A 23,531-nucleotide genomic window follows, 5' to 3' on the forward strand; every position below is an offset into this window, starting at 1 on the left:
ATTTTTGAAATATTCATCCTTTTCCTTACTATTGATTCTAATAACTCACAATTTCATGTCCACTTGTCCATAAAGTTACTTAATTCTCTTTGTAAAGAAACCACATTCTTGTTAACATCTCTTACACATATATTTTGTAGTTTTGAGGATTGTAAGTCGTTCTCTCCTGCATTTTTTTATTACTGATTATTCTTCCAGGCACATAGACATGCTAATAATTTCCTGTTGTAATTGGCCACTTAAATAAAACCTTAGTAATTTTAAAAACACATTGTTTCATTTTCATGAGGGTTCTATAGTAAAAGTTCCATAATTTGGGCCAATGGTAGTTTTGTATCCTTTTTATGTTTGAAGCTTCAACAAGGTTCACAGTTTTAGGACACAGCTTATTTCTACTTGTTTATTTCCTCACAGCATGGAAGAGTGCGAGGCCCTGTGTACCCGACTGGCCATAATGGTGGCTGGCAGCTTCAGGTGTCTTGGGCCCCCTCAGCACATCAAGAACAGGTATTGAGTCTCTTTGTCTGTTTCAGTGTTTCTTGTCAACCCAGCAGCATGATGCCCTGTTGTAACAAGGGAGCTTTCCAAACTGTTTGGTCCAATTAATTTCTCCTGGCATCCAGTAGTGGATAAAGGTCCTGGGAAACTTAGGGCCAGTTGAAATAACTATAATTATCAAGTCAAAGACACAGCAATTCCCAGGCAGTTTCCTTAAAACATTTTGCTTTCTTTTTCCCAGAAGGCACTGTGCCCTCATTGTTTTGACAAAAATTGTGAAGAGAAGATGATTGTAGGGTCCAGATTAAGTCTAGAGGAAAAATGACCTCCCTACTCACAGAGTGCTTCATCAAAAGGTGGTACTTCTATACATGCTGCCCACAGTCAGATAGTCAGAATGCCTGCTTTATTTTAAAATGCATGCTTAGAAAGGTGTCTGACCACACAGGAGAGCAAGAGGGTCATCGTGGTTCCTCTTTTTTATGGCTGATGAAGAACTAAAGGCTTTTTCTTGTGTTTATAAATCTGTTAGTTCTCTCACCTATTAATCATCTCTCCATTCCTTCCTTTCATTCACTCCATGGAAGCTTAATTCTTTTCTGATGGGTTTCTGTGAACACTTGTTAAAACTCGTCTTTTGGAATGCCTCAAATAATTTTCTTTCTCTTTTCTTTTCTTTCTTTTCTTTTCTTTTTTTCTGTGTATGTATGTGTGTGTGTGTGTATGTATGAGTATGTGCACATAAGTGTAAGGGTGTATAAACACATATATGTAAGGGTGTGTGCAAATGTCTATGGAGGCTGCAAGGGACATTGTATCCCTTGGATTTGGACTTATAGATTTGAGTGAGTCATCCAATGTGGGTCCTGGCTTCTGTGCCACCTGTCCAGATTCATTGAATGATTTTCTAATCTTCTTTAAATTATTTAATTATAATTTTTATAGAGAGAAATGTAGTCTTTCCCCCTTTTTATTGAAAACAATTTAATCACACAATACATCCTGATTACAGTTTCCCCTTCTTCTATTCCCTCCCACTTCCTCCCTGTTTTCCCCACATCCTTCTGTTCATGGAGTAATTTTGTCTTTCATGTTGATACATTTCTTTTTAACTTTCATTCAATATTTTTGGGTTGGAATTATGAAACATTCTTGGCAGTTTTATGTACCTGCTAGGTATGCATGTATGCACACATAGATAATGTGTCACCACCTTTCCTTTATGAAAACCACTACCGCTCAGGATGAAAATAGCATTTGAGGGGCTGGTGAGATGGTTCTAGCAGCTTCAAGTGAGCAGTGTGGTAAAGGGAGGGTCTACCTTGCTGTTTCTTATGTTTGTGGCTCATCACTTGGCAGATGAACCTGTTAGAAACTATTGTTACTATGTGCTCTGCTAACCTTTATTAAGTATCATCAGAAAAAAAATAATAACACTTCACACTCTGTAACCTTTATGAATGCTTGTATAAAGCTTTATAGCCTGTTCAGATTGTCAGGTGATTTATTAATTCAAGTCCAGCTGCCTACCTTTCACTTCTTTGCTAAAGTTGGCAACAAATGTCAAGGGGAAGAAGCTCATAGGAAGAGCCATCCACTAGATGAAACCATCTGCAGTCTTAGCATTGTCTACCCATTCAAAATTTTGGTCCTGATAATGTAAGTTGTAGGTTGAGGCTGAATTGCTGGTGGATATAAACTATAAAATTTATTCAACAAGGCCTGGCTTGTGGTATAGCCAGTAGAATATGAAAGTTAATACAGTTTTTAAGTATGCAGTTTATGTCCTTCCATAACAAATCAGCCTGTAAGAAATAAACACAAGCTCTTTGGCTTCTCTCTCTTGCCCTTGCTCTTGTCCCCATTTCCCCTGTTTCCCTTCTTTCCACATGATCATGGCCAGCTCTCACCTCTATATCTTTTCTTTCTTTTTTTCTCTATCTCCTTTTCTCTTCCTACTCTTCTATAATAAAACTTTGGAACTAAAATAAAAAGAAATAAACACATGCAAAATAAACACATACAAATACTATTGTGATAAAAACCATAAGGAATTGCTCCTGGATTTCTATACCTTGGAGTCAATAATGCCATGTGAAATTGATGTGGAAAAGAGGAATCAATGTAGGGACCCTTTCTCCTAGTCTTTGTTCTTGCAAATAAGGGGAAGTAGGTGTCAGTAGCTTCATGCTCGGAGTGAGGAGGAAGGAACAAGGAGCAAGGAGCTCACTCTTTTCACCCCTAGCTCATCTCCCTGACTCTGTAGGGGCAGATCCCAGGAACAAGGATATCTTCTTGCCTCATTTGGTGGCATTGAATTTTCTGCACATACTGTGTTAGTAGTTTGGGTCAAATTCCCCATACATAGTGTCCCACTGCTATCCTGATTGTGCCTCCTACCATGTATTTATGACTTCTTTCCCTAAGATCTAAGCACAGTCCACATGCAGTCAATAATCAGAGAATGTCCCCTCAGAACACATACCCATCCTTCTGCAGCTCTCTAGACACCTGGTTTCACTCTGTTGCTTGCTCAGACTAGACTTTTTTCCCCACTGCTTTGAAAGTTCTACAGATCAGGAACCAACACCCTTGAGAAGGTATTGTGCTACTCAAAATTCCTTAATTAGAAGCCACACAGACCATGTGGGAGACTATGAATATCACTCTACAAATAGTTAATGATATTAGAAAAAAAATGAACACAAGGGCCTTCAATGTTTCCATTGGAATCAAGTAACATGGTTAAATTGGGCATAGGATTAGGCAGAATATGTGTGTTGGGCATAAATAATTAGGTATGTGGGGACACAAACTGTTTAAAGGACAGTTGAAACGCAGTCTAGTTATGAAGTCCCAATTGGAAAGCAATGGAATGGTGAGCACTGAATCATCTATTTTCCTTTATGAAATAAATTTATAGGAGGACTTTTCTTTCTTTAATAGTACCACTTATGGAGGGAAAGTTTATCTTGAACTAGTAAGTACCCCCTGCCATCAAATAAAACACACAAAATAAACATAATGACCTGTCCCTGGATCATTGAAGCTAAGCCTTGGTGTCACTGATGCAGTGCCAACAGACCTTCTCTGCCCTACGAAGGCCACTGGTGATAATGTATAGAGGAAGTCAAAGTGCTCAGGCTTTGCAGAGGTCCTGGACTGCCCCTCCATTGGCAGGTGTAGTTTAATCTTCCTTATAGTAGTGACTGTCACCTCAGTGCCATTCTGAATACCATCTGTTTACAACATGTATTGGTTTATGAAGTGGCAGCACCAGAAACTATGGTTCTAGACTCAGAGACACTCACACAGAACTCTGTGTAATGATGACCATTGCCTGTGGCAAAGGGCCCAGAGAAAGGGCAGCAGGGGACCCCCTAACCAAAGGGGTGTGTGGAAAGCAAGCTGTTATTTTCACTCTGATGTTCGTTTTTACCCAAGTTATAATTTAGGAAATGTTATCGACATGAGGGCTTTCAGTAAATATAAAACTATTTTGGTTTTGACATTTAACAATTTCCTTCGTGAAGGGTCTGCAGATTGCCTGACTGCCTGTATCCATTTTGGTACTCACAGTTTGAAGCACATGTATGCCAGGTGACATCACACACCGTGGCAATCTGAGCAGGAAGAGTACGTTAAGTGTTAGGCATGTGGGTGTCTCTCATGTCTTGAAGATTAGAAACACTTGGCAAAAGGAAGATTAAATACTAGATTCAACTAGTAAAAACCTGTGACTGGGGAATCATAGTAGGAGAGCAAGTAGAAAAAATTATATTTCAAAGTTGCCATGAAAGGAAACCCTCAGGCAAAATAAACTTAAGATGGCTGTGCTGAATATTCCTGGGAGAGCTGTGGTCTTTGGGGACTTTACTAGAGTTGCTCAAATGTCATTGCTTTCCTCGTAGATCAAACAATTCCTCTTTATTTGAAGTTGTCTTATGAATGTAAGATGCTTCGAAGGGTCCACAATCCTTGCAGCAGCCCCTCCCAACTGTAACAAAAAAAAAAACCCACCACCACCACCAACAACAACAAAAAAAAACAAACCAAAATGAACCAAAACAAAAACAGTGACACATGTCTCCCAGGGGCCTGCTTCAGGCTGATTTTGGCTATGTCAGGTGGTTCTTTATTCCATTTTCTCATAAAACATACAGATTTAGGTGCATCAAATTGGGAGGATGAGGACTTAGATTTCTGGAAGAGGATTGGGCAATGATTCCTACTGTTCCTTACTCCTTGACTGGGAGGAGAAGAGATCATGTCAGGAGAAAGAAACAAATGGATGTCTTTTTACCCACAGGTTTATCTTTTGTGGCCTGGGCTGACCTTGATTTGCAGAGCCTCTAGGGTCCTTATGAGAAGTGTACCCTAGTGTAGCCCTTGTGTGTGATTTAAGAACACAGCCTAAAGCCAAAGGGCTGTGCACTCTCTTAGCCAGGGTTTCTTGAAGGGTCCTTTTGTGCTCTTTTAAGTCCATCTTGGACTTGTTATGACTTGTGCCCTCTCCTAGACCACCTCCCACCAGTGACTACTCACATCACAGATGCTTAGGACCAGTCTTCCTCACCCCGATTCTTTGACCTTGCAGGTGCTCGTCATTTTCCCTGGTGCCTTTGCCTTCTCTTGTTTAGAGTTGGCCTCCTTTTTGCTTTTAGTGTGTGATTACCTTTCCCTTACTTGATCAAGTTTAATTTCCTTGAATCTGCCTCCTTATAACTTGCAGCTGGCATGTTCTAGGAGAACACAGACTTTGCTCTTTATCTGTCTCAGCATTACTTTGTCCTCAGTATCTGTGTTACTTAATTCTGTTCTAGCACAGTGACAGCCTGTGCTAGAAGCCTTGGCTTAGGGATATTCAGGAGAGCTGTACCAAGAGGAACATCTGAAAGGGCTTAAAAGGGGGGAGTATAGGGGGTTAGGTGAGTGTGGCTAGGCGGCATGGGGGAAGGTGTCCAGGTGGGCCCTTGCCTGGGCACCTCTGCCCCTGAGGGACCACACACACACAGACATGGTATAGTTTATTCAGAGTAGGGGATGGGAGTTAGTGGTAGAGAGAGGTAGAGAGGGAGGGAGGGAGAAGGAGGAGGAGGAGGAGGAGGAGGAGGAGGAGGAGGAGGAGGAGGAGAGAGAGAGAGAGAGAGAGAGAGAGAGAGAGAGAGAGAGAGAGAGAGAGAGAGAGAATAGAGAGAGAGTGAGAGTGTGGAGGATGGCCATGACCACGTGGAGGTGGGGAAGAGCCCCAGGGGCAGAGAGGTGAGAATGTGGGAGAGCAGAGAGCAAAGAGAGAGAGGAGGGGCAAGTAGCCCCTCTTATAGTGGGCCAGATCTCTGGGGCAGGGCATACCTGGCTATTGTCAGGTAGGTGTGGGGTGGAGCTTAGACAAAACCCCAACAACATCCATGGTTCTAAAATGTTTAAGCTTTGGTTTATTAACAGGGTTATATAGTCATGGAAATCACCCAGTCGTGGTTTCCTAAATACTGCTGTTGTGCAACTGTGTTGTTCTCAACCTCTGAAATTTCATGGTATACTCTTCCAAGTGTATTCAATGACACTTGTAGGTAGATAAAAAATGACTTGAACCTTAGAGTTTGAAAATCAAGATGTCTTTTTAAAAAAATTTTATTGGATATTTTATTTATTTACATTTCAAATATTATACCCTTTTCTGGTTTCCCCATCCCAGCCAGCTTCTCCTGTTTCTGTGGGGGTGCTCTGCCACTCATCCATGTACTCCCTCCTCACCACCCTAGAATTCCCCTCTTCTGGGGCATTGAGCCTTCACAGGACCTAGGGCCTCACATCAATGCTAGATAAGGCCATCCCCAGCTACATATGCAGCTGGAGCCATGAGTCCTTCCAGGTGTATTCTTTGGTTGGTGGTTTAGTCCCTAGAACCTCTGGGGAGTTTGGCTGGTTGAAAATTGAGATGTCTTAAAAGTGTTGTTTGTACTTAAGAGCTGAGATCCAACCAAGTTCAAATTTAAAAATCGTATGGTAAAGCCCTGTGGTAGTTTGAATGAAAAATGTTCCTCATAAGCTCATGCATTTAAACACTTAATCATCTAGTACTGTTTAGTTTGCTTAGTACTGTTTGGGAGGTTAGGTAATGCAAACTTAATGGAAATTACAACTGGGACTAAAGACTTTGAGGGTTTATAGCCTCACCCCATTTCAAGTTCTGTCTCTCTTTCCACTTCCTTTGTGTGATTGACATGTGATCTCTCAGCTTCCTGCTCCTGCCTTTTGCTTCTGTGCCCAGCAGCCACGATAGACTCTCATCCCTCTGGAATCATGCACAGAGTAAACTATTCCTTCTCTAAGCTGCTTTTGGTCACAACACCAGAACAATAACTAAGACACTCCATTATTTCAATTAAAAAGGAGCCAACAATGGAATTCTGCTGGTAGGAATCACTTTAAGGCATTATCTGAGTCTTCCTGGTTTTGCTTAGTACTGACTGCTTTCACTCCTGAGAGTAGTGGAGATGGAAAGATCCTTTCAAATACAGGTAATGACTTCCAGACAGGCTTATAGTACATTTTCAGGGGTGAGTGCTCATAGGGATAGCTGCATGTTTTTCCTCCCTACAGACTTTGGTCTCCTCCCTGCTCTTCCTTTCTCTCCAAACCCTGTAATCTTTGGTCAAGGAGTTTCGTGATCAGCGCCTTGATTCTGAACAGCCTTGTATAGTCAGAGTCACCACAATGAAGTGTATAATGTCACATAAGGTGAGTATTAATTTGTAACTTTTCAGACACTTAGAGCTTGTGAGCTTAAAGGGAAGGGCCATTCGTCTAGCTTTGAGAAGAAACTCCACCAACACCCTTACAGCAGAATGTATTTCTTTTGTATTGTGGACGCAATTTTATGAGTGAGCTCGTCAGAGTCATTCTGTCTCCATCTCTCTGTTGTATATGTATACTCTTACATGTATGAATATGTGTGGGCATATGTGTGTGTGTGTGTGTGTTCATGTTAACCTCATTGGGTACTGGTATTTTGTCTCAGGCAGTTAGGGATTCATTCTGGAATCTTCTGAGTGTTATACCTTGCATAGTCCTGACAGCCCTGGTAGCTGCCTTCACAGCGCACATTCATAATGCATCTTTAGGGAGCCAGCAACAGCTGCGGGCTGCACCTGCTTCTTTTACTGGCCTTGGAACTAACTGAAGAAGACTTAAGACTGAGAGTCATGAACAGTCCCCTCAGGGATGAGAAAACCAGCATGCGTCTGACAGTGGACTTTACAACCTGAAGTATACTGGACCAACTCCTGAACTGGGAGAAGGAAAATGAAGGTTGTTTAGTTATAACATAGGTTTTTAAAAAGTAAAGAAAATCCTTATGAGTGTGAGAATTTTTATTATCTTGAGATGCCAAACTGGGAACTGCTTGATCCACTGCAAGTATGCTTGTTAGCCATGTAACATGGAATATAGTCTTCAGTAAGGATGTTGGCAGACTTTCTTTTCAAAACTAAGAAGAATGGTATTGCTCTGAGCTTACAAGCTCTGACTGTCTGAGAAGCTGCAAATTAATATACCACCTTATGTGACACCATATGCTCCATTGTGGTGACTTTGATTTAATGCTTTTATAAAACCTCACTATAAACATAAAAACTCAGATTAAGACTCCATCACCAAATAATGAACTGTCTCACTTAAATGTGAGAAAGATCATTCGATATACTTATGTCAGGTTCACAGATGGGTGTGGAAGTTGCGACATGAGCATATACAATGGCTTGTGCTGTGATGGGAAGCTATGCATTCATGCACTAGAGAATGCCACCCTCAAGTGATTTGCTGGGGTTTAAAGCATCATATACTTCAGTTGCTTCAAGTAATCCACAATTAACTCTCTTTACTAGAAATTGTGCCATTAAAGAAGAGACAGGTGGCCTTGCATCCTCAGTGTGTCTTCACAGCAGCTGACTCACGCCGCACCTCGTTTGTTTTCCCAGTGTCATGTTGCATGAACAAAATTAAGTTGTTCTAGCCTAATCACCTGGGAAGAGATTCACAGCCTCATGCCTTGCTCATGCTGGGTATTCTGGTGGGACACCTCTACTCTTTGAAATTCAGATTATGAGAAATGTCATCGCAAGCTGTCACATTACCAAAGGGGAATGCACTGGTTTTGCTTTTCAGTGGTTTTCATTACAAAGCAGACTGATGTTCAGCCACAATGAGAATGGAAAAATGAAATGACTGGGGCCCATCACAGCTTAGTGTATGGACATTTTGGCTGGGGACTCAGATTCACCATGGTTCCTGTGAATTAACAAATATTTGTTAGCCTCTTTTATCAGAGATGGTGACATGATTCCTACTTTAAAAAGACAGTAGTGTGTCATCAGATGCAGGACTGAGCATGTGCTATCCTGCAGCGCAGCTCTGAGAGACTGGTGATCATCATGCTGTGAGGTGCATTTCACTTTAAATCAGGAAATACCATGGTGCATTTGTGCAGGGATGGAAATTGAGTGGCCAGTGGAGCATAAGCTCTATCATATATGGAGTGGGCAGAACAATGAGAATCAGAAAGTTCCTGCGCATGTAAGCTAGGAATGAAGAAAGGCCAGGATGCACATAAATTGTATTCCAGAGGGCTTTGGCTTTTTGGGCAAGAAGGCATCTACACCAAGTGTGCATCAGAGAGAGGCATAAGAAAATACAGCATGAGTCATGTCCTTAATAGCCTGACTATAAATGGTGTAGAAGTTGATTGGTGTGACACTCACTCCAGGATAATGTTTAGATCAATTCTCCAAATGGGAAGCTATAGTTCTAGGGTTAAAATGGGAAAACAAGTAGAAGCAATGAAAAGAGGGTTAGCCATGAAAAAAATAGCTGTCACAGCTATTTCTGTGCTTGATCTGGATGCCAAATACAATGAACCAACGTTGACAAAATATAGACAGTGCTGAGAAGAGGGGACTGAAGGCAAGACAACATTGTAGCAGATTGGCCATCCAGAAGGAAACTTGAGTGATGGGAAGATAGTGATGTCATTAGAGAAATGAATATGTGAGGAGAGAGGGATTCTAGGTGCTGGATGCTCATTAGTAGGCCTTAGTAAGTTAGTAGCATGATTCATAATGAAGGAGGGCTATTGATATTCATTTATGAATTCTTTCTCTTACAGCAGGAGGGATAAGAACAGAAGCTGGGTGCTCAGTGCCTCTTAGCTCATTAGACTACTGGACCAGGGTTTATACTCTCTGAGGTCAGCTCCGTACCCTGCAGAGCCATAGGTTAGCTGCTAATGTTTTGGAAGCATTAGCCCAGATAATTCTTATGGTATGGACAATTATTGTTATAGTAGAGAAAATCTGGCCAAAAGAGCAAAGCAGTTGGCTCAAAGCACAGTTGTTATTAAGAGAAGCAATTTCGGATCTCAGGCTCTTGATTATGAGTTTATTTCTGTGTCACTGTCATATTCTTAAGTGACTTTACCTTGAAATATAATATATATGTATATATGCATATATGTATTGGACACATGTGTGTATTTGTACCAAGTACATGTTAAACAGAGTTTTGCTTTTACCAATGCCATTGACACAAATGCAACGACAATCATGAGATTGCTCTTGTGGTATTTCCTTCTTGTTGCATTTCCTGAGAAACAGTTTATTTGATTTTGAACATAGACATAACTGTTTGGGCAGTAGAATGATGCTGTGAAATAAGATTCACAGTGAGATCTTTTATTATTTACTTATTTTATATTCAAAGAATATAAATTTGAAATGGCTAACATACCTGAAAAGTGATTATTTTTATCCAATGTGGACAGGGATAAACATTTTGTCTCATTTTGAAAATAAATTTGGAAGATACACTGACTGGCCTTGCTCCAATCTGAGGGAGGGGCTTCTACTCTCTACTGTAAAGCTCATTCCCAAGAAAAACTTAGGTCTCAATTTTTTTTAAGTACTTTGCTCTCATTCTCTGCAGGGAAGTTTCTGGAGCACTCTCTACCTATTCTTAGAGCAGGAAAACCTGGAAGGGATCAGTGTCATTACCAGAGAAATACTACATTTCCCAGGTTATACTGTGGCTTTCATGTAGCCAAAGAGACCTAAGTGAAGAAGTGTAACTTCACTGAGAGGACCAAACATTTCTGAAGCAGCCAGACTCCAGACATTAACCTACAAACATCTCTGCTATTTTAGGTTATCTGTCTCCCACAAAAGGACCTAGACCGACTACATATTAAATAGAGTTCATTAGTTTAACTGTTGTTTTCCTCCTGTGTCCATAATATTGTGTGGGTACACTTTTACTTTTGTTTACCTCTTAATTTTTGGATAAAGCTTGGTAGGTCACATAGATTGCAAGTATTTGCTGAAGATAGGAATGAATGAATGAATGGCCCCCAGATTATAGGAAGCCTTTGCTCAACAGGGAATTTTCTCCAAGTTGCAATGACTGTGGCTTTAAACAAGGCATTGATTGGAGGCAATGGTCTGTGTCTGGTGTAATGCACACTGGGTATTAATAACAATAATCAGTGTCCTCAGTAAATATTTTTACTCAGATCCCATTTATCTCCAGACAGGATACTGCTTTCTCTCAAAGCAGTGAGTTATCCACTCTTACTCACTGCTTTTAGAAACAGACCTGCGTCTGTCTGCACTCCGTGTCTCCATTAACAGGCACTATCAGGTGTGTGATTCAGCCCTAATTATTAACATGGACTTGGCAATATTCTGCTGTCACCTTCTCAGCTGGAAAGCCAGATTCAATGCAAATGTACCTCTGGCCTGCTGTGAATTAATGTGCAATGCAGACAGAAAAACTGCTATGAAAACTCAGCTCCACACTGTAGGATTGTGATTCCTGACTGGAAACACAGACAAAGCAGAACACAATGCACTGTAGCCCAGAAAATGCATTTCTATTAGGTTAGGTCAGAGATATATTACAGGTTTAATGTAAATTCAAATCGGGATTGGAAAGATGTGTTTACCCTGGGTCCTACCTATTATCCCCCAATTTATTTGTATGGAACTATTTGAATCCTTAACCTTTCCTTTTTTTTTATAATTTTAAAAAACATTTCACAGAATTTTACTTTGAGTTCCATTTTAATAAAGACATAAAGAAAATGAGGTCAATTAGACCTTGTTACAGAAATGCTGCAGATTTCTTGAGGAAGGCTGGCCTGGCAGGGTACAGTTGTGATGTGACTCCACTCATCCACATCTCATTGCCTTGTGGAGTTAAGGAAGCTTGCCGCACAAGAATGGGTAGACAATGTGTACTGGAAGATCAGGCCTTTGGTCGTAACATAGCTCCCTGTTGCACCATTAGGCAAAATGAAGTCATAAGATTAGGCCTTTGATGATCAGGAAGAATATCACGTAGTTCCTTGCAAAAGTCATGAATATCAGAAATCAAAACCCATGTTTCTATTTACAATCTTCTATTCTTCACAATTTTTTTTAACAATTTCATAAACTTATATCCATCTTTATGGCTTTTTAGCAACTGTCTTTGAGCTATACTTAGCAGATTTGTTTTTTAAGGGATTATTTATTTTTATTTTATATGGTAGGATTTTGCCTATGTATATATTATGTATGTATGCATGATATACATTTCAGGGACTTAGGAGGCCCTAAGATGCCATCAGATCCTCTGGAACTGGCATTACAAATAGTTATGATCTCCATGAATGCACAGAGAACTAAACTTGAGTCATGTGTAAGAGCAGCCATTTTTCTTAAACACTGAGACATCTATCCAACCCAAAACCTTCTTGAGATAAAACTCTCATGTCATACAATTCACCAATGTAAAATATAAATCTTAGCATGTTGTATTAAGTTGGCAAATAAGTGCAACATACTTCCCTTGTTAATTGTAAAATGTTTTACTATTTCAAAAGGAAGTCCTGTGTCTTCAGCTTTCGCCTTTGTGCTCTCAGCAAAGCCTAGACTGAAACAATCACTTCAAGCCCTTTACATTTGTTTCTTGATAGTTTTATACACTTACGAATGCATTGTGACTTTATTTACACCAGTACCCTGTTATCTCCATTACTTTTCCTCTGGATACCTTCTTTCCCCCAACTTGTCTACCTAGAAGCTACACCACTGAAGAAAATGACACCCCCATGGGCAGCAACTAGTAATAGTCAAGAGCTCTTCAAATGGGGATGAAGCCTGGTGATGCTTCTCCAACTCATGATGGTATGTTGGTGCAGGTCCCAGTCTTGTACAGTTGTACAGGTATTCATTGCTGAAGTGTGTTCATGATGCCAAGGTTTGTTCCTACCTGGTTGCAGGATACCTTGGCACTCCTCCTCATCTGATGATCATATTGCTTCCATTCCTTTTTCTGAGATGTTTACAAGGGTAGAGACCTTATCATTCACTTATTCTCTTCACTGTTACCAGATATGAGCCTCTGAAAGAAAAAAGAACAGTACTAATCATTGCATTTAGAAGGAAGTTTTCTAATATCTAGTTAGGGAAAAAGGTACTGTGTTTCTAACCTTAGGACTACGACCTCCCCAGACTTTTGATCATGTTCATAGTGTTTATACTTTATATGTATTTGATCTCCTGGTGCAGGTTTATAATCCAATCATAAGGAAGTGGATGACCACCAACGGGTTCAAGCTACTACTGCACCAGTGGGCATATGCTGCTATTTAAGATGGGGTTGCCTGCCTGCATAATCTACAGAAGGTTAAATCTAATGGCAAGTTTTCTCTCCCAGCAGTCTGCATAGTGCCCTGGGTACTTTCAATGCTAGACAAAGGGGAATGTTTCCCAACATAGTTCTAACTAGATTTTGTGCACTGTTTTCAGAAATGGGATCTTGGCATTTGTAGACAACCAGGAGTGATTCAGTAACTACTCTTCTTATAGGAGCCCCTGGGATGGCTCTGAACAGCACATGGAAGGTATCTTGCACTTGGCACTAGAGAGTTTATTTAAAAGCCCAATGGCTTCTGGGAGTGATAGTGCTAGGCTATGAAGGATGATACTTCCTCAGTTCATATGTTTAATATTTTAATATTTTTAATTATTGCTATATTATAAAGTATTACGCTTCTATATGGCTTTTGGGGCATCTTTAGGATGCTTACCCCCATTCTCTCCCATACCTGAATTTCCATCATCACCCATTATCAACCTTACCCATTATCATCCATTATCACCTTTTTATGCCCAGTGTGTCCTCTATTTTCATACCCAGTACATTTTGCCCTCCTCATTACCACCATTATTTCCCCCTCAACTTCTCCGATTCTTTTTTTTGCTTCCTGGAGTATATGGATGCATATTTCAATTTAAATACAGAGATCTATAATTGAAAAGCTAGGATCTTCATATTAGAGAGAATGGGGAGGCATTAGTTTTCTTGACCAATGTTACCTCATCAAGTATAATTTCTAGTTCCACCCACTTACCTATAATTTTTTTTTACATTTTATAATTTATTTTTTTACAGTTGAATGAAATTTAATTGTGTTTATGTATCACATTTTATTGTCAGTTTATAGATTGATAGACACATATGTTGATTCCATTTCTGTCTATTATAAGTAGAGCAGTTATGAACATGGGTATATAGGCATCACTATCTTGGGATACAGAGAATCCTTTGGCTATATGCTGTTTTAAGTTTACTATTGTTGTGATAAAACATCATGACCAAAAGCAACTTGAGTATGAAAGGTTTCTTTTATTTGTTCTTCCACATCATACTTTATCAACAAAGAAAGTCAGGTCAGGAACTCAAAGCTGGAACCAGGAGATAGCAACGGAAGCTGTGGCCATAGAAGAACACTGTTTACCAACTTGTTGCCCCTGGCTCTTCAGTTTACTTTCTCATACTATTGAGGATTTCCTGTTTAGGAATGGCACTACCCAAAATGGGCAGGATCCTCCCATATCAATCATCAGTAAAGAAAATGCCTCACAGGCTTGATGGCAGGTCACTTTAGTGAGAGCATTTTCTCAACTGAGGTGCCATCCTTCCAAACCACTCTAGTCTGTGTTAGGTTGATATCTTATCATCACACTAGGAAATATGACCATGAGTGGTGTAGCTGGATTATACAAAAAGTCTATTCTTGCATTTTTTGAAAAAGATCTATACTGATATTCACAGGGTCTGTATCAAAATAAATATAGTAGTGAATAAGATTCTCCTTCTTCCACTCACCTTCATCTGTTTTTTTCTATTTATTTTTTATTGGATATTTTCATTATTTACATTTCAAATGTTTTCCTCTTTCCAAGTCTCCCTTCGGAAACCCCATCTTATCCTACCTCCCCCTGCCTCTGTAAGGGTTCTCCCAAGTCTACCCACATACTTCCATCTTCCCACCCTGGCATTCCCTTACACTGGGACACCAAATACCCCCAGGCCCAAGGGCCACTCATCCCACTGATATCCAACAAGGCCATCCTCTGCCACATATGCAGCCAGAGCCTATACTCTTTGTTTGGTATTCCAGTCCCTGGGAGCTCTGGGGGGATCTAGCTAGTTGACACCTTTGGTCCCCCATGGGACTGCAAACCCCTCAGCTCCTTTAGTCCCTTCTCCATCTTCTCCATCGGGGACCCCACATGCAGTTTAATGGTCCATTGTGAGCATTCACCTCTGAATTTGTCAGGTTCTGGCAGAGCCTCTCAGGAGACAGCTATATCAAGTTCCTATTAGCAAGCACTTCCCAGCATCCACAATAATGTCCAGGTTTAGTGATTGTATATGGGATGGATCCCCAGGTGGGGCAATCTCTGGATGGCCTTTCCTTCAGTCTCTGCTCCACTCTTTGTCTCCATATTTCCTTCCATGAGTATTTTGTTTCACCTTCTAAGAAGCACTGAAGCATCCATACTTTGGACTTCCTTCCTCTTGAGCTTCATGTGGTCTGTGAGTTTTTTCATGGGTATTCCACATTCTTTGCCTAGTACCCAATTTTCAGTGAGTGTATACCATGTGCGTTCTTTTGTAACTGTACTACTTCACCCAGTATAATATTTTCAAGGTCCATCCATTTGCCTAAGAATTTCATGATGCCATTGTTTTTAGTAGCTGAGTAGTATTCCATTGTCTAAATGTACCACATTTTCCATATCCTTTCCTCTGTTGAGGGATATCTGGGTTGTTTCCACCTTCTGGCTCTTGTAAATAAAGCTGCTGTGAACATAGTGGAGCATGTGTCCTTATTACATGTTGGAGAATCTTCTGAGTATATGCCTAGGAGTGGTGTAGCTGGGTCCTCAGGTAGCACTATGTCTAATTCTTTGAGGAACCACCAGAATGATTTCCAGAGTGATGGTACCAGCTTTCTCTTTTTCCAGATCCTCACCAGCATCTGCTGTCACCTGAAATTTTAATCTTAGCCATTCTGACTGGTGTGAGATGGAATGTCAGGGTTGTTTAGATGTGCATTTCCCTGATGACTAAGGATGTTGAACCTTTTTTTAGATGTTTCTCAGCCATTTGAGTTTTCCCAGTTGAGAGCTCTGTTCTCCATTTTTTAAGTAGGGTTATTTGGTTCTCTGGAGTTTACCTTCTTGATTTCTTTATATATATTGGATTTTAGCCCTCTATTGGATGTACGATTGATTATGAGTTTTTTCCCAATCTGTTGGTTGCTGTTTTGTTCCATTGACAGTGTCCTTTGCCTTACAGAAACTTTGTAATTTTATGAGGTCCCATTTGTCAATTCTTGATCTTAGAGCATAAGCTATTGGTGTTCTGTTCAGGAAATTTTCCGCTGTGCCCAAGTGCTCCAGGTTCTTCCCCACTTTCTCTTCTATTAGATTCAGTGTATCTGGTTTTATGGGGAGTCCTGGCTCCTTGTGGACTTGAGCTTTGTGCAGGGAGACAAGAATGGATCATTTTGCATTCTTCTACCTGTTGACTGCCAGTTGAACCAGCACCATTTGTTGAAAATGCTGTCTTTTTTATACTGGATAGTGTTAACTCCTTTGTCAAAGCTCAAGTGACCATAGGTATGTGGGTTCATTTCTGGGTCTTCAATTCTATTGCATTGATCTACCTGCCTGTCACTGTATGAATATCATGTAGTTTTTATCACTATTGCTCTGTAATACAGCTTAAGGTAGTCAAACTGGCCAGATATAAAATTAACTCAAACAAATCAGTAACCTTCCTATACTCAAAGGATAAACAGGCTAAGACACCATTTATGATAGTCACAAACAATATAAAATATCTTGGTGTTACTCTAATCAAACAAGTAAATGATTTGTCCAACAGGAACTTCAAGTCTCTTGTAGCCATCCAGTGGCCATGGAGAAATAGGTCTACCGGAAAGAGGGACTGGAAATGAAAAAGGATGGGTTGTAAAAGAAGGATGAAGCCAAAACTAAGTTCCTGATCAAGGCTCAAAGTTTAATATTCAGCACTACATTTATCTAGTGAAAGCCCACAGATACCATCCTTTGTTTCAGCTGGATTATGTTGCAAAGTAAACTCAGCAAGCAGTCCACTCCTCAAAGCTGCAAATGCTTCAAGGAGGCCAGAAGAATCCACCTAGGTCATAAAACCATTGTGGGTCTGTTTAGCCTACTCAAGAGGGGGTGGGCCACAAACCCCAACCCCTTTTTGAGACAGGGTTTCTCTGTATAGCCCTGGCTGTCCTGGAACTAGCTCTGTAGACTAGGCTGGCCTCTAACTCAGAAATATACCTATCTCTGCCTCCAAAATGTTGGGATTAAAGGCATGTGGATATAAGCAGTTATCAGCAGCTGGATGGGGGCACATGATTTATTTGTTTTCCATAGTCCCACCAAAGGTATAGAGTGGCCATGTGACTATGCCTTTCTTAGTTCAGTGTCTATGTTTTTCCTGCTTACCCGTCATGGAGAAAAAAATCATAGCTTTTCATGTATGTCTCTGTCTTAGGTTGAAAGGAGTTCAAGAACACTCTTACCCATCTCTAACCACCGGCTTTCTATATCACATTCTTTCCCATTCACGAAGGACATATGAACAGCACTCAATGCATTTCTATGCAAAGCCACGAAGAACATATGAACATGCACTCAATGCATTTCTGTGCAAAGCCACGAAGAACATATGAATATGCACTCCATGCATTTATTCATAGTGATTGATTCATAGTGATATGCCATGGTGAATAGCTGAGCGTGCTGCAAGTGATCCTTTGTGAAGGCAACCAGTCTGTTTAAGATGCAAGGTCCAAAAGTTAAAAACAAAAATATATATATATAATTAATGGTCCATGCAGTGTAGAAATTAAATTTTAAGCAATGGGGAAGTGGAGAATCAGGATTCAAACCATCCCTGATTCTGTCCTTTTTCTCTTTTCCTTTTGGCTAGTCAACCTCAAACTTTAGCCATAGAATCCTCTATTCCTGAATGATCAATGTAAAAGTAACATTCTATGGAAGGTTGTGCTTAGTCCTCCTTGTTGATTAAGAGCTTAAACACGTGCACTAACACTTGTTCAAAATCCAGTTCCTGTTCAATTTTATCCACTGCAAATGTACCTTCATAAAGAACAGTAAATAACTTCTCAATATATCTCTGAAAATGTCCAGAACCTGCCTTCCAAATGAAGACTGTCATTTCCTTTTTACCATATTCGATTGATTTTTAGACCAGTCCATGACTGAGTCAGAATAACATTAAAGGAAAGAGGAGAGTCATTATAACTTCCACTTTTGACTAATTTTTCTAAGTCAGTTTCCACACTCTCCTTGTTCTTTGTTCCACAAGATCTAAAAGCTTGAGGCAAGGCAGCTTGTCTAATCTGTGATATAGACAAGCAAAGGTGGGTCAAGAACATTTGCTCAAAATTGCTTTCCTGCCACCATTGTCAGGACACTCAGAAAGCTCACAGGTCAGCATCATTCTTAGCCCCAGCATTAGCATGTCACACCAATCACTCTGACAGCTAGTACACTCTTGCAGCATCCTGCGGAAAAAACACAAACATACCCTTTTCCCCATATTAAATACCCGATTAGTATCATGCCATATGCCAGTAAATGAATCCTTCCATTTCATCTAGGCATAAGTATGCTGAGTTGTAGGGTACCCTAGCAAGGAACTCAGCAGAGAGTTCCTTGGCATCCAAATCATAAAATTTTAAAAATAAAAAAGCATGATTCAAAGAATGTGCTCTATGGGAATACAATTCCCCCTTTTTTGTTTTTATGAAGATAATGTTTTAAAGTTCTATGGGACTGTTCCATAATACCTTGTCTTTTAGCATAATAAGGAATTTCAGTAATATGGTTATTATTAAATTGTCTATGCAACTTCACAAAAACTTGACCATAAAAGCCAGTTCCATTGTCTATTTTAATCTGATTTGGAACACCAAGTGTAGAAAAATAATATAGGCAGTGACTAATTACATTTTTAGCTGCTTCTCTGGTTAAAGCAGTTGCAAACAAAAGCCTGAAAAGGTGTCAATAGTCACATATACATATTTTAATTTTCCAAAATCAGAAATATTAGTACCATCCATTTGCAATAATTGATTAGGTATAAGTCCTCAAGGATTAACACTACTATGTGCTACATGAAATTAAGACTTGTACACTATGAACAAGTCTCTACAATTTGATGTGCATATTTTCTAGAAATATTAAATTGTAGTGTTAAACTATTACTATTTATTTATTTATTTATTTATTTTTATTTCATTCCATATATGTTTTATTTATATTTCAAATGATTTTCCCTTTTCTGGTCCCCCACTCCCCGAAAGTCACATAAGCCTCCTTCCCTCCCCCTATTCTCCTACCCACTCCTTCCCACTTCCCTGTTGTGGTTTTGCCTTATACTGCTACACTGAGTCTTTCCAAAACCAGGTGCCACTCCTCCGTTCTTCTTGTACCTCATTTGATGTGTGGATTATGTTTTGGGTATTCCAGTTTGCCAGGCTAATATCCACTTCTTAGTGAGTGTGTAACATAATTGATCTTTTTGAGACTGGGTTAACTCACATAGTAAGATGTTCTCTAGCTCCATCCATTTGCCTAAGAATTTCATGAATTGATTGTTTCTAATGTCTGAATAGTACTCCATTGTGTATATATACAGTTTTTTTGCATCCATTCTTCTGTTGAGGGATACCTGGGTTCTTTCCAGCTTCTGGCTATTATAAATAAGGCTGTTATGAACATAGTGGAGCATATATCCTTATTACATGCTGGGGAATCCTCTGGGTATAAGCCCAGGAGTGGTATACCAGGATCTTTCAGAAGTGACATGCCCAGTTTTCTGAGGAAGTGTCAGACTGATTTCCAGAGTGGTTGTGCCAATTTGCAACCCCACCAGCAGTGGAGGAGTGTGCCTCTTTCTCCACATCCTCTCCAACACCTGCTGTCTCCTGAGTTTTTAATCTTAGCCATTCTGACTGGTGTAAGGTGAAATCTCAGGGTTGTTTTGATTTGCATTTCCCTGATGACTAATGAAGTTGATCATTTTTTAAGATGTTTCTCTGCCATCCGAAGTTCCTCAGGTGAGAATTCTTTGTTTAATTCTGTACCCCATTTTTTTTAATAGGGTTATTTGTTTTTCTGGGGTCTAACTTCTTGAGTTCTTTGTGTATATTGGATATTAGCCCTCTATCTAATGTAGGGTTGGTGAAGATCTTTTCCCAATTTGTTGGTTGCCAATTTGTCCTTTTGATGGTGTCCTTTGCCTTACAGAAACTTTGTAATTTTATGAGGTCCCATTTGTCAATTCTTGATCTTAGAGCATAGGCTATTGGTGTTCTGTTCAGGAACTTTCCCCTGTACCGATGTTCTCAAGGGTCTTCCCCAGTTTCTTTTCTATTAGCTTCAGAGTATCTGGCTTTCTGTGGAGGTCCTTGATCCATTTGGAGTAGAGCTTAGTACAAGGAGACAAGGATGGATCAATTCGTATTCTTCTGCATGCTGACCTCCAGTTGAACCAGCACCATTTGTTGAAAAGGCTATCTTTTTTCCATTGGATGTTTTCAACCCCTTTGTCGATGATCAAGTGGCCATAGGTGTGTGGGTGCATTTCTGGATCTTCAATCCTGTTCCATTTATCCATCTGCCTGTCACTGTACTAATACCATGCAGTTTTTAACACTATTGCTCTGTAGTATTGCTTGAGGTCAGGGATACTGATTCCCCCAGAATTTCTTTTGTTGTTGAGTACAGTTTTAGCTATCCTGGGTTTTTTCTTATTCCAGATGAATTTGAGAATTGCTTTTTCTAACTCTATGAAGAATTGAGTTGGGATTTTGATGGGTATTGTGTTGAATCTGTATATTGCTTTTGGAAAAATGGCCTTTTTAACTATATTAATCCTGCTGATCCATGAGCATGGGAGGTTTTTCCATATTTTTAGGTCTTCTTCCATTTCCTTCTTCAGAGTCTTGTAGTTCTTGTCATACAGATCTTTTACATGTTTGGTAAGAGTCACCCCATGGTACTTTATACTGTTTGTGGCTATTGTGAACGGTGTCAGTTCCATAATTTCTTTCTTAGCCTGCTTATCCTTTGAGTATAGGAAGGCTACTGATTTGCTTGAGTTGATTTTATAGCCTGCCACTTTGCTGAAGTTGTTTATCAGCTGTAGGAGTTCTCTAGTGGAGTTTTTTGGGTCACTTAGGTCGGCTATCATATCATCTGCAAATAAAGATAGTTTGACTTCTTCCTTTCCAATTTGTATCCCTTTGACCTCCTTATGTTGTCTAATTGCCGGAGCTAGTACCTCAAGTACAATAATTGAAAAGATAAGGAGAAAAGGGGCAGCCCTGTCTAGTCCCTGATTTTAGTGGGATTGCTTCAAGTTTCTCTCCATTTAGTTTGATGCTGGCTACCGGTTTGCTGTATATTGCTTTAACGATGTTTAGGTATGGGCCTTGAATTCCTGTTCTTTCCAATACTTTAAGCATGAAAGGATGCTGAATTTTGTCAAATGCTTTTTCAGCATCCAATGAAATGACCATGCGGTTTTTTTCTTTGAGTTTGTTTATATAGAGGATTGCATTGATGGATTTCCGTATATTGAACCAACCCTGCATTCCCGGGATAAAGCCTACTTGATCATAGTGGATGATCGTTTTGATGTGTTCTTGGATTCGGTTGGCAAGAATTTTATTGAGTATTTTTGCATCGATGTTCATAAGGGAAATTGGCCTGAAGTTCTCTTTGTTGGATCTTTGTGTGGTTTTGGTATCAGCGTAATTGTGGCTTTGTAGATGGAATTGGGTAGTGTTCCTTCTGTTTCTATTTTGTGGAATAGTTTGAAGAGTATTGGTGTTAATTCTTCTTTGAAGGTCTGATAGAATTCTGCACTGAAACCATCTGGTCCTGTGCTTTTTTTGGAAGACTTTCTATGACTCCTTCTATTTCATTAGGCATTATGGGACTGTTTAGATGATCTATTTGGTCCTGATTTAATTTTGGTATTTGGTATCTGTCTAGGAAATTGTACATTTCCTCCAGATTCTCCAGTTGTGTTGAGTATAGGCTTTTGTAGTAGTATCTGATGATTTTTTGAATTTCCTCAGTTTCTGTTGTTATATCTCCCTTTTCATTTCTAATTTTGATAATTTGGATACTTTTTCTGTGCCCTTTGGTTAGTCTAGCTAAGGGTCTATCTATCTTGTTGATTTTCTCAAAGAACCAGCTCCTGGTTTTGTTGATTCTTTGTATGGTTCTCTTTGTTTCCACTTGACTGATTTCAGTCCTGAGTTTGATGATTTCCTTTCTTCTACTCCTCCTGGGTGAATTGGCTTCTTTTTGTTCCAGGGCTTTCAGGTGGGTCATTAAACTGCTAGTGTATGCTCTCTCCATTTTCTTTTTGGCAGCACTCAGGGCTATGAGTTTTCCTCTTAGCACTGGTTTCATTGTGTCCCAAAGATTTTGGTATGATGTGCCTTCATTTTCATTAAATTCTAAAAAGTCTCTGATTACTTTTTTTATTTCTTCTTTGGCCAAGATGTCATTGAGTAGATTATTGTTCAGCCTCCATGTGTATGTGTGCTTTCTGTTGTTTTTGTTGCCATTGAAGACCACTCTTACTCTATAGTGATCCCATAGGAGGCATGGGATTAGTTCGATCTCCTTATATTTGTTGAGGTCTGTCTTGTGACTAATTATATGGTCGATTTTGGAGAAGTTACCATGAGGTGCTGAGAAAAAGGTATATTCTTTTGCTTTAGGATAGAATGTTCTATATATATCTGCTAAATCTAATTTTTCCAAAGCTTCAATTAGTTTCATTGTGTCCATGTTTAGTTTCTGTTTTCCTGATCGGTCCATTGAGGAAAATGCAGTGTTGAAGTCACCCACAATTATTGTGTTAGGTGCAATGTGTGCTTTGAGCTTTAATAAAGTTTCTTTTACGAATGAGGGTGCCCTTGCATTTGGCGCATAGATGTTGAGAATTGAAAGTTCTTCTTGGTGGATTTTTCCTTTTACCAGCAAGAAGTGTCCCTCTCTATCTCTTTTGATGACTTTAGGTTGAAAGTCAATTTTATCTGATATTAGAATGGCTACTCTGGCTCGTCTCCTGAGACCATTGGCTTGTAAAATTGTCTTCCAGCCTTTTACTCTAAGGTAGTTTTTGTCTTTGACATTGAGGTGTGTTTCCTGTATGCAACAAAATGTAGGGTCCTGTTTCCTTATCCAGTCTGTTAGTCTATGTCTTTTTATTGGGGAATTGAGTCCATTGATGTTAAGAGATATTAAGGAATAGTGATTATTGCTTCCTGTTATTTTCTATGTTATTTTTATATTTGAGTGGTTATCTTCTTTTGGGTTTGTTGAAAGAAGGCAACTATCTTGCTTTTTCCAGGGTGTTGTTTCCCTCCTTGTATTGGAGTTTTCCTCCAATTATTCTTTGTAGAGCTGGGTTTGTAGAATGATATTGTGTAAATTTGTTTTTGTCATGGAATATCTTGGTTTCTCCATCTATTGTGATTGAGAGTTTTGCTGGGTATCATAGTCTTGGCTGACATTTGTGTTCTCATAGAGTCTGCATGAGATCTGCCCCTG

At 39.6% G+C, this 23,531-nt stretch overlaps 1 protein-coding gene across 1 annotated transcript in view; it reads left to right on the top strand.

Moving 5' to 3' along the window:
• Abca13 (ATP binding cassette subfamily A member 13) overlaps window positions 1-23,531 on the top strand; it is a 450,643-nt gene that overhangs the window by 393,218 nt on the left and 33,894 nt on the right. Inside the window, exon 54 of the mRNA XM_052199718.1 lies at window positions 415-507. Within this exon, the coding sequence (XP_052055678.1) occupies window positions 415-507 (93 nt within the window). The remainder of the gene's footprint in view (window positions 1-414; window positions 508-23,531) is intronic.

Source organism: Apodemus sylvaticus, chromosome 11, assembly GCF_947179515.1.
Source record: "Apodemus sylvaticus chromosome 11, mApoSyl1.1, whole genome shotgun sequence".
Taxonomy (NCBI): domain Eukaryota; kingdom Metazoa; phylum Chordata; class Mammalia; order Rodentia; family Muridae; genus Apodemus; species Apodemus sylvaticus.